The sequence below is a fragment of the Amblyraja radiata genome, chromosome 7 (genome assembly GCF_010909765.2).
Source record: "Amblyraja radiata isolate CabotCenter1 chromosome 7, sAmbRad1.1.pri, whole genome shotgun sequence".
Lineage (NCBI taxonomy): Eukaryota > Metazoa > Chordata > Chondrichthyes > Rajiformes > Rajidae > Amblyraja > Amblyraja radiata.
The window spans coordinates 36580902-36593168 of NC_045962.1; the positions used below are offsets into that span (position 1 = coordinate 36580902).

The following is a 12267-nucleotide window of genomic DNA, read 5'->3' on the forward strand; positions in this document are numbered from 1 at the left end:
ACAGTATTATTCGATTTGATTCGACACCATGTAAAAGTAAGCTTTCCATTCTACGCCGATAGTAAAACTGAACCTAAGCCTAAAGGGCCTGTCCCACCAGCATGCGATTGCATGCGTCTAGCGCGAGCAAATGGAAGCGGTGCTCGCACTGAGTATGCGCTAAGTACGCGGTAAGTACGCGCAAAGTTCGCACGTGACATAATTTACGTCAAACTGATCAATCAACTGGGCAGGAGCCGGGCCGACTGAATTTGGACGTCGCACGGCGTCGGGCGGTGACGTCATCGCGCAACGCCACGCGCTAGGTGTACGCCGTCAAGACGCTGCGTATGACGTCAAGACGCTGCGTACGACGTCGAGATGCTGCATACGCCCGTCGAGACGTTGCGTTCAGCCTCAATGCGGCTGCGGGCCGACAGGCCGTTGACACGCGGGATTTTCAAACAGTGCAAGATTTTTGGAGCCCCGCACAACTCCATACGCCTCCGTCGATCGAAGTGGGACTGGCCCCGCGCGGCCGTATGCCTCAAGCGACCACGTTTGGTCGCGCTAGAGGCATGCAATCGCATGCCGGTGGGACAGGCCCTTAAAGACCTTGTACAGGTGTGGAAGTGGGGGAAATATTGAGCATAATGACTGGAGGTTGACTGTGGAGCTGCACACAAGTGGACAGAGCACTGTGGCCTTCGGAGAGAGTAGATGGTTAAACAGATTTGCAGGAATCAACGAGGCCACATAAACCTGTCTCCATTAGTTCTCACCTGCTGTCCAATTTAATCTCAGTGTCTATATTGGCTATTGTAGATACATCAGAAAGATTCACGTGGTCAGATGCTGATATCCGTGCACGTTTTGATGGTTGACCTTCGGTTCGATGAGGGTTTGGTGTCTCCTCCTTCTGAACATGGCCATCTCCTGCACCAACGTCTGGAGCCCTCGACTCTTCCATTTCCACAATCTCCTCAAGGTTACTTTCAGATCCAATGCCAGCTGGACACAGAGAAACCAGGGCCATGTATCAGCATCAACACTAATGAACCAAATGTCCCAACAGTCATTTCTCAAAGTGGAAACAACCGAACGTGCACCTTTCTGATTTGAATTTTGGAATTTGTTCTCCCCGTTCTTGTACGTTCTCCCCGTGACCACATGGGTTTTCTCCGGGTGCTCCTGTTTACTCCCACACTCCAAAGAGGTACAGGTTTGTAGGTTAATTGACTTTGGTAAAAATCGTAAATTGTCCCTAGTGTGTAGGGTAGTGCTGGATCACTGATCGACGAGGATCGGTGGGCCGAAGGGCCAGTTTCCGCACTGTGTCTCTAAACCACACTAAACTAAATGACATTTGGAAAAATGAATGCGCAAGGTCTTTTTGACCACGGGAGGGGAATCAAGAACCAGAGGACAAAGGTTGGAGGTGAGAGGGGAAAGCTTTAATAGGAACCTGAGGGGCAACATTTTCACACACAAGGTACGAGGTGTATACCACTAGTTTTGTTTGGGCCTGCTAGAAGATGTGAACTAACTCTGAAATTAATTTTGTTGGCATGTGAAATGTATCCATGGTCAGAAAGTCTATAGCTCACTAAAAGTGACGGCATGAGTTGACAGGGTGGTTTGTATGTTCTCCCTGCAGCTTCCTGGGTTTTCTCTGGGTGCTCCGGTTTCCTCCCACATTTTAAAGACGTACAGGTTTGTAGGTTAATTGGCTTCTATTTGCTTCTAAATTACCCCTAGTGTGCAGGATGCGAAACTGGAATAACATGGAACTATTGTACGGGGTGACCGCTGGTCAGCGTGGACCCTGTTTCCACATTGCATCTCTAAAAAAAGGATTGATTGAACTTGAAATTGATTTAAATGATTAAAACCTAACTAAAACTACATTTTGAAAATGGGTACGTTGCTCAGAATCCCAAGGAACCCGAACACGGCTAGTTCTTGGTGAAGAGTGTACGTTGCCAATAAATTAGAAGCCTTTTACCTTGATCGCTGGATGAAATTTTAGCAGCAAAAGCCTTATCTTCAGTGTCAGGCGTTGGACAGGATCCCAGATCAGAATCTGTCAAAGAAATAAGTGACATTTTGGTTCAGACTGGAATTTAATTTATTTAATCACGTAATTACTTAATTTAATTATTTAATTGCTTAATTAATTAAGGAACAATACCATAATTGAAATCTTAACACAAATCATTCAACCAGAACAGTGTACAGTTTACGTCAGTTAACTAGATTCAGGAAAGCAGCCAACATAATCTTTTTCACTCTGTTTGTTCTCTCTTCTCCCCACTCCCATTCGTAGAACATACAGAAGCGCGCACCACCAGACTCAGGAACAGCTTCTGCCCCTCTGTTATCAGACGACTGAACGGCCCACCCATAAGCTATGGCTTAGTCCCAATTTGCCAACCGACCTCATTGCAACTCTTGCACTTTTTCCTCTGTAACTGCAACATATAATGCTGCAACACTATCCTGCACTCTCTATACCTTGTTGCAAATTCCTAATCAAAACTAGCCCTTCCTCACTGATTGAGGAGGGGGAGAAAGCGAAACTATGTTCTCCAGAGATGCTGCCTGACCCGCTGAGCTACACCAGCACTTTGTGTCTTTTTTTGTAAACCAGCACCTGCAGTTCCTTGTTGCTGTGGTATATTCTCTGAGTTCACCTGGTGGGCCCCGATGTGTAGGGAAAAGCTGATAATCCGGACCCAGCTCGTCCCCCGAAGTCCGGAGACTGGAGAGGAGGGAGCCGGCACCGGCGGACGCGAGGAGCGAGGCCGGTAGGAGAGGAGAGGGAACCGGGGTGTGGCCTGACCCCATCATGGTCAGCTGTGGGAGGCGACCCTGGGGACAAAGGTGGACGGGTGAGGAGAGGGACAGACGTTGGTTCGCTGAACAATCCAGATGTGCAAGGAAGGCGACGACTGGAGGCCCTACGGCAGCCTAGGGCTTGCCTGGATTGGGCACGCTGATCGGGACTGGTCTGTGAAAATTGCACAAAAACCTGGCACCTCTTGCATGCGGGCTCAGTGGACTGTTTCTGTACACATTGCTAATCGGGGATTGTACTTGGGTATAGCAATACTTCACTGAACTGGAGGCAAAAAAGGAATAAGAACTGGAGACAATAAAGCACCATTTACCAAAATGACGATATCGTTTTTATGTCACGCTGGAAATTCAAATCACAATTTAGACTTCAGAGATACAAGGCGGAAACTGGCCCTTTGGCCCACCGGGTCCACGCTGCCCAGCGATCACCCCATACACTAGCACTATCCTACGCACTAGGGACAATTAACAATTTTACCAAGGCCAAATAACCTACAAACTCGGATGTCTTTGGAGTGTGGGAAGAAACCGAAGCACCGGGAGAAAACCCACGCAGTCACAGGGAAAACGTATAAACTCCATACAGACAGCACCCGTAGTCAGGATCGAGCCCGGGTCTCTGACGCTGTGAGGCACTGCACAGAATGGTTCGACTTAACAAATCACCTGCTCTTCTCTCTCTGTCCCCTTTCATTTGTCCTGTGTATTTTGAACCAGTACAGTGGACTGAGGCAGGAGATTTCTGCCAAGTCCTTGCAGGTATCCTAACTGCCAGCAGGTGGCGCAATCTTGGAATTACAACACAAGGAAATCTGTATACAGGTTCACCACTGATTTCTAGCAACTGATGTTTAAGAAGGAACTGCAGATGCTGGAAAAATCGAAGGTAGATAAATTGAGAGCCATTGCAGATAGTAAAGGCAACAACTCTTCTATTTGGAGGTAAACATAAAATGCTGGAGAAACTCAGCGGGTGAGGCAGCATCCATGGAGCGAAGGAATAGGTGACTTTTGGCTCGACTAGATGCTGCCTCACCCGCTGAGTTTCTTCAGCATTTTTATCTACCTTCAAGCAACTGATGGTCTGGCACCTCCTTTAATCTGGTCAAAATTACAAGAGTGCACTTGAAATCATCCCCCCCCCCCCACCCCCCACGTAAATCCCCCAAAAATGTGGCGCCTAGTCCAGTTGAGGTGGCCGTTCTGCGACCAATCGGTGGGTCAAATTTTCCCCCTGCAGCCGGGGCTTTGGAACTCTGGCCCGGCCGGAGCTGGCAGATCTGTTCCCAAAGCCGACTTCGGAGGCCGACTTTGCGTGCCGGTATCTCGGCCCCTCGGCGGCCTAGGCAGACCGTTCCGGTATCATTGGACTCCTCTTGGAGACCGTGACCTGGTCCGGCAAAACAGATCATCCAGAAAGGCTCGGGAACCAAGGGTGCCGGAAAATCGGTGGTGGACTTTATTACAAAGCGGGATTTAAGGCAAGTCTTTTCACGGGACTACTAGCATTTATTAACTGTGTGCCTTTCGCACCTTTAGAAACCGAGACATTCACGTCACAGGTAGCGGCTATTTAAAGAACAGGGACTATCATTAAAGAAAGGACACAAAGTGCTGCAGTAACTCAGCAGGTCAGGCAGCATCTCTGGAGAATATGGATCAGTGATGTTTTGGATCGGAAGCCTGAAACCTGAGAGAGCGGAGGGGTAGGGTATCTCCTCAGGGACTAATGTTTGGGGGGGGGGGGGGGTAGAGAGAGCTGGAAGATATGCGGGGCAGAATATCTATTATATTTGAGTTTGACGATTCTATTTATGTATGGTATTATCTGATCTGTTTGGATTGCATGCAAAGCTAAGCTTTTCACTGTATCTCTGTACATGTGACTGTGGCGGCACCTAGTGGTGGCTTGGGGAAGTGCGAACCCTCGTTATTGGCCTGCGCCATCACGTGATCACGGGTGTGTTTTCGCTGTCTTTTCTCTTCAGTCGACAGCGCTCCACTCGAGTAGCAGGAGCTATTATACAGTTGGCTGACCCAGCACGTGATTCTCGAGTACTCGAACTTGTTTGTTGTTTCACAATAAAAATCATTTTACTCAACCTGCCTGTCTGGCCAAATGACCATAATAAATCTAAACAGGGCAAAAATAAAACAGGGCAGCATAATGGCACAGCTGGTAGAGCAGCTGCCTCACAGTGCCAGAGACCTGGTTTCAATCCTGCCTACGGGTGCAGTATGTGTGTGGAGTTTTCACATTCTCCCTGTGACCAAGTGGGTTTCCTCTGGGTGCTCTGGTTTCCTCCCCATTCCAAAGATATGCAAGTTTGTAGTTTAATTGGCCTCTGTAAATTGCCCTTTGTGTGTAGGGAGTGGATGAGAAAGTCAGGTAACATAGAATGGGAGAAAGGGTGATCGATGATCAGTGTGGACTTGGTGGCCGAAGGGCCTGTTTCAATGCTGTATCTCTAAACTAAAGCAGTACTTTTTTTAGTACTTATATACAACCTCTGTACTCTCATGTGTTATTCTCAACTAATCCAGTGTCTCATACATCTTCTAACATGCCAACCTCTCCTGCTATCTTCTGGGATGTGAAAGTAACCTCCCTTCCATTGACTCCACCTACACTTTACGCTGCCTCGGCAAGGTCACCAGCATAATCAGGGACCAGTCTCACCCCAGTCACTCCCCCCATTCAATCAGGCAAGAGGTACAGAAATATGAAAACGCACACCTCCAGATTCATGGACAGTTTCTTCCCAGCTGTAACCATCCTATCAACTGAAACTGAGCCATCCTATCAACAACTAGAGAGCGGCCCTGAGCTACTTTCTACCTCATTAGAGACCCTCCGACTATCTTTAATCGGACTTTACTGGACTTTATCTTGCATTAAACGTAATTCCTTTTATTCTGTATTTGTGCACTGTGGCCAGCTCGATTGTAATGATGTATATATAGTCTTTCCGCTGACTGGATAGCACACAACAACTGTATCCCGGTACATATGACGATAAACTAAACCAAATTAAACATGTATCATAAGGTCCTTGTTCCCTTACGTTCCCATTCTTAAGGTCAGCGTGCAAAAGATAAATCCCTGTTTGTTAATAATCAGAAGCACGTGACAAGACAGATGGCCAAGCACGACTGAGTTCAAACTGTTGACTTTGACCTAAAGATGAGTTCCATGTTGAAGCATATTTCTGAATACAGATAAAATAACTGCACGTATAATTTACCATTAAGTGGTTCCCATGGCAATTTCCCACAATCACGTCACAATCTATCATTGGTTGACATAAAGTAGGTGTTGCTGCTCACTGATCCAGACCCCACCTCCCCCCCCTGAGTCAAATTCTAACCTCCCTGTGTGTGATTTGCATCTTCCCCCTTTGTGACCGCGTGGATTTTCCTCCTACATGCCAAAGATACTCTGGTCAATGTCACAATTAAGGGTGATGCCAGAGACCCAGGTTTGATCCTGACGACGGGTGCCATCTTTGCAGAGTTTCTACGTTCTCCCGGCGACCGTGTGGGGTTTCCCCAGGTGCTCCGGTTTCCTCCCTCATCCCAAAAAATGAGTAGGTTTGTAGGTTAATTGGCTTCTGTAATTTGTCCCTATTGTGTTGAGTAGAACTGCTGTACAGGTGTTCGCTGGTCGGCACAGACGATGGACGGGCGAGGGGAGGGACGTGGCGTCCAAGCAAGGCGACGCCTGGAGGCCCTCAACATCCTGGGACTTGCCTGGAACAGCCTGGGACTGCCTGGAACAGCCTGGGACTGCCTGGAACATGCCTGGAACAGCCTGGGACTTGCCTGCAACAGCCTGGGACTGCCTGGAACATGCCTGCAACATCCTGGGACTTGCCTGGAACAGCCTGGGACTACCTGGGACTGGCTGGAACATGCCTGGAACAGCCTGGGACTTGCCTGCAACAGTCTGGGACTTGCCTGCAACATAAGAACTAGAGCGGGGACTTTGAAAATGGCGCCAAAACATGGCGCGTCGTGCATGCGGGTTCTGTAGACTATTTCTGTACACTTGATAATCGGAGATCGAGCGTATGCCAGTACTCTACTGGACAATTTGTAAGATTAAGAATTTCACCACACATAAAGTCAGAAAACGTGGAAACAGGCCCTTCGGCCCAACTTGCCCACACCGACAAACATGTCCCATCTACGAAGATGTCCCCATCTGGACCATATCCCTCTAAACCTGTCATATCCATGTACTTGCCTATACGTTTCTTAAAGGTCGCAATAGTTCTGCCTCAATCACTTCGTCTGGCAGCTCGTTCCATGCACCCACCACCCTCTGTGTGGAAAAGTTACCCCTCACATTCCTATTGTGCAGGTCATGCGACAATAAATGCTCCATTGATAATAAACCGATCTGAATCAGAGCCACAGAATAAAGACAATGATAAACCTTTGTCCTGGTCAGGAGCCCTCTGGACGTCTGCAGCTTTACCGGGAGGAAGAGGTGCCTTTCGTTTCTTCTTCATGGAAGAGGCAGCGTCATCGTGCGGGAGAGACCCTGCCCTGGGTCTGCCTGGTCCCGCCCCGCTCTGAAGCAGATTAAAAGAAGACAAGATTCACATCAGGAATGAGAGGCATCGTGTAAAATCTTCACTAGCACGAGAGACTAAAGCAAAGATGTAGAAACAAGGAACTGCAGGTGTCGGTTTACAAAAATAAGACACAAGAGTGCTGGAGAAACTCAGCGGATCATGCGGGATCTCTGGAGAACATGGACAAGTCCAGAGTAAGACAAAGTCTATTTTCTGTAAAGAAATAAACCAATATTAGGAGTATGTCAGCGCTTGACACACTGGAGCGGAGAACAGTACAGCCCCTTCGGCCCACAATGTCCATGCTAAACATGATGCCAAACTAATCTCTGCCTCCACGTGATCCATATCCCTCCAATGCCTGCATATCCATGTGCCTGTCCAACTGCCTCTTAGATGCCAATATTGTAACTGCCTCCAACACCTCCCCAGTCAACGTGTTGCGAGCACCAAGCATCCTGTGTAAACAATGTGCCACACACATCTCCTTTAAACGTTGCCACTTTCACCGTAAAGCTATGCCCTTTAGTCTATGACATATCCACCCTGGGAAAAAGGTGTGGCACAGTGGCACAGCAGTAGACCTGCTGCTTTACAGTGCCCCTGCTTGATCCTGACTACAGGTGCTGTCTGGATGGAGTTTGCACGTTGTCGCCTGTGAACAGATGGGTTTCGTCCAGGTGCTCAGGTTCCTCCCACTCAAGTTCCTCCCTCCTACTGGAGGAACAGATGTACAGATTCGTAGGTAAGTTTGGGAAATTTTAAATTGTCCCTAGCGTGTATGATCGTGCTAGTGTACGGGGTGGTCGCGGACTTGGTGGGCCGAACGGCCTGTTTCCTCGTGGTAGCTCTAAACTAAACCAAACATACGATGATGAGTGTCTAACGGCACTGGGCCTGTGTTCACTGGAGTTTAGAAGGATGATGGGGAACCTCATTGAAACTTACTGAATAATGAAAGGCTTGGATAGAGTGGATGTGGAGAGGATGTTTCCACTAGTGGGAGAGTCTAGGACCAGAGGTCATAGCCTCAGAACTAAAGGAAGTTCCTTTAGGAAGGAGATGAGGAGGAATTTCTTTAGTCAGAGGGTGGGGGATCTGTAAACTCTTTGTCACAGAAGGCTGTGGAGGTCAAGTCAATGGATATTTTTATGGCAGATAGATAGATTCTTGATTAATACAGGTGTTAGAGGTTATGGGGAGACGGCAGGGGAATGGGGTTAGGACGGAGAGGTAGAGCAGCCATGATTGAATGGCAGAGTAGACTTGATGGGCCGAATGGCCCAATTCTGCTCCTATAATTTATGACCTTATGACCAAATTAAAAAGGTTCTGACTGTCTACCCTATCTACGCCTCTCATAATTTTAGATACTTCTATCAGGTCTCTCTCCTCAATGCTCCAGAGAAAACAATCCAAGTCTGCCCAATGAAGGCACAAGAATGCTGCAGCAATCCTGAGCAAAAAACAAAGTGCTATCAGTAAGTAATGGCATTATAGTGAATGGCCGCACAATAACACAGACATAGATTGACCCACATGTTAAAAAGACTTCAAGTATAAAAATGCAGAGGCTGGAAATGTTGGAATGATTCTGCAAGTCACACAGCTGTGACCTGACCTGCTGAGTATTTCCAGCATTTCCTCTTTCAGCTATGTTGTGTTCACATTAGCTTAACTGGTATCTTAGAACATAGAACAGAACAGTACAGGAACGGGCCCTTCAGCCACAATGTCCATGCCGAACATGATGCTGAGTTTAATTGTTCTTCTCTGCCTGCACATGATCCACATCCCCCCCCCCCCCCCCCCATTCCCTGTGTAGGAAAGAACTGCAGATGCTGGTTTAAATCGAAGGTAGATACAAAATGCTGGAGCAACTGACCGGGTCAAGCAGCATCTCTGGAGAGAAGGAATGGGTGATGTTTCGGGTCGAGACCCTTCCTCAGACTGAAGACACGAAACGTCACCCATTCCTTCTCTCCAGAGATGCTGCCTGACCCGGTCAGTTGCTCCAGCATTTTGTGTCTACCCCCCATTCCCTGCATACCCATGTGCCTATCTAAAAGCCGCTTAAACGCCACTATCGCAGCTGCCTCCACCACCACCCCTGGCATCGCGTACCAGGCCCCACCACTCTCTCTAAAGAAAACTTATCACACACATCTACTTTAAACTTTCCCCCCTCTCACCTTATGGTTACACCCTCTACTATTGGATGTTTCCACCGTGGGGAGAAGGTTGTGACTGACTACCTTTTCACCCCGACATTCTCTTCTCTGCACCCACATCATTGACCCTACAGTCTTTTTTTGTATGGCTACACTCTGATCAAAATGACATCAAGATTGGCCATAACATCCCTACATCCAAGTCCAATCCTCCAGAGACAGACACAAGCGTTTCATGTGTTTTTTTTATTCTCCTTGCTAGCCAGAGTCATGGAGTCATTCAGTGTGAAAACAGGTCCTTCGCCAACTTGCCCACACCGACCAACATGTCCCATCTACACTAGTCCCACCTGCCTGCATTTGGCCCATATCCCTCTAAACTTGCCCTATCCATGTACCGGTCTGAATGTTTCTTAAACGTTGCGATAATCCCTGCCTCAACTACCTCCTCCGGTACCTCGTTCCATACATCCACCACCCCTTGTGTAAAAAAAGTTACCCCACCCCCCATACTCTCACCTTAAACCTCTTAAACCTATGTCCTCTGGTTCTTGATTCCCCTACTCTGGGCAAGAGACTCTGTGTGTTTACCCGACCTATTCCCCTCATGATGATTTACACTGAGTGGTGCAAAAATTGCTAATGGTTTATTTGTGGTACAACTTATGTCTGTGCTTTGATCTCTGATGAAGGTTCCCAACATGAAACACCATTTGTCCATTTCCCTCCACAAATAAAGAGTCATCCTCATACAGCGTGGAAATGGGCCCTTGGGCCAATCTTGAACCGACCAGCATGCCATCTACACTGGTCCCACCTGCCACATTTGGCCCGTGTCCTATCCAACCCAGGAAAATCGCCATAATGTAATTGAGAATCATTATGTTCAGGTTAAAAACTCTACACCTATAACCACTCGGACTTGAAATGGCAACAAATCTGGTGCCTCTGTATACTGTCCAAGTGTACGACTACAATACACTTGTACTGTATCTGAGATGCTTATCTAAGATGCACCCAAGTGCTTATGAATAGTGATACTTGGACTGAACTGTATACAAATTCCACTGTGCCTCAGTAGATGTGACAATAAACTACAGGTCCACCACTGATTTTCCAGCAACTGGTGGTCTGGCATCTCCTTTAATTCAGACAAAATTACGAGCACATTTGAAATCCCCCACTGGAAGTCCCCCCGAAAATGTGGAGCCCAGGCCGGGTGAGTCGGCCGATCCCAACCTCATCGGGACATCCGTGGCCGATCAGCAGGGGCAATTTGCCAACTGCGGCCGGGGCTGTGGAACTCCGGCCTGGCCAGAGCCGGCAGGTCCGTTCCCATGGCCGACTTCAGAGGGCCACTTTGCGAGCCGGTGTCTCGGCCCCCCAGCAGCCTAGGTGGACTGTTCCGGTATAGTTGGACTACTCTTGGAGGCCGTGGCCTTTGTTGGTCCGGCAAAAGAGATCATCCAGAAAGGCTCTGGAAGCAAGGGTGATGGGAAATTGGCGGCAGACCTGTACCATTGTATCATTGAACCATTGTACCATTGAACCATCTCAGTCACAAACCTGTGCAGACTCATTCGGAGCGACGTCGGAGAAGACACAAGAGACGGGCCGCACTGCTGCTTGCTGACTCGCTTCCTTCTGCGGACTCTGCGGAAGGTGCGGGGGTGGCGCGGGAGCCTGACGTTTCTTCGGCAGGTCCGAGGGTAAGGTGTTGGATTCATATGTTGGACAGTAGGCACTGGAGCTGCTCATGCCCAGCGGTCTCTGGGGGCTGATTAACGGCGTCGCTGGGGCACTTGTTGGCTAAAAATACATTGGAAAAATGAAACTCACCGTCTAACATTGCCACGTCCATTCAAATGTAATCACAGGTCTAGTCCAGGTCGAGTCTACTACGCCATTTAGTCAAGGCTGATCTATCTTCCCCTTACAACCCCATTCTCCTGCCTTCTCTCCGTAACCTCTCCGACACCCTTACTAAACAAGAACCTGATCTTTTATTTATTGTTCTATATCTCTCCACACCACCATCTGTATATATCTCGTTTCCCTTATCCCTAAGCAGTCGGAAGAAGGGTCTCGACCCAAAATGTCACCCATTCCTTCTCTCCAGAGATGCTGCCTGTCGTGCTGAGTTACTCCAGCATTTTGTGTTTATCTTCGGTTTAAACCAGCATCTGCAGTTCCCTCCTGCACAAGAACCTGATAATCTCTGCTTTAACAATACCAAATGACAGCCATCTGTGGCATAGAGTCTTTCCTATCCATGAACCATCTACACTAGTCCCACCTCCCCACGGAGGGACCATATCTCTCCAAACCCTTTCCTATCCATAAATCTGTCAAAGTGTATTTTAAATATTGGTATAGTGCCTGCCTCAACTACCACCTTCAGCAGCTCGTTCCATGTGTGAAAAAGGTTACCCCTCAGATTCCTTATCTTTAGAGATCCAGCATGGAAATAGGCCCTTGGGCCCACCGAGTCCACGCCGACCATCGATCACCCGTTCACACTAGTTCTATGTTTTCCCATTTTCTCATCCACTCCCTACACTTTAGGGGCAATTTACAGAGGACCAATTAACCTATAAACCCGCACGTCTTTGGGATGTGAGAGGAAACCGGAACACCCGCAGGAAACCCACGTGGTCACAGGGAGACGTGCAAACTCC

General features: G+C 48.2%; 1 protein-coding gene across 3 annotated transcripts in view; it reads right to left on the minus strand.

Annotated features, from left to right (window-relative positions):
* cobll1 (cordon-bleu WH2 repeat protein like 1) overlaps positions 1-12267 on the minus strand; it is a 104394-nt gene that overhangs the window by 11712 nt on the left and 80415 nt on the right. For 2 of the 3 annotated variants that reach the window (XM_033024178.1, XM_033024179.1), the window contains exons 7-10: positions 11156-11398; positions 7277-7415; positions 1985-2062; positions 762-990 (exon numbers count right to left, since the gene is read on the minus strand). In XM_033024178.1, coding sequence (XP_032880069.1) covers positions 762-990; positions 1985-2062; positions 7277-7415; positions 11156-11398 — 689 coding nt within the window. Of the gene's footprint in view, positions 1-761; positions 991-1984; positions 2063-7276; positions 7421-11155; positions 11399-12267 lie in introns of all 3 variants that reach the window. The other variant, XM_033024177.1, reaches the window with a different exon arrangement.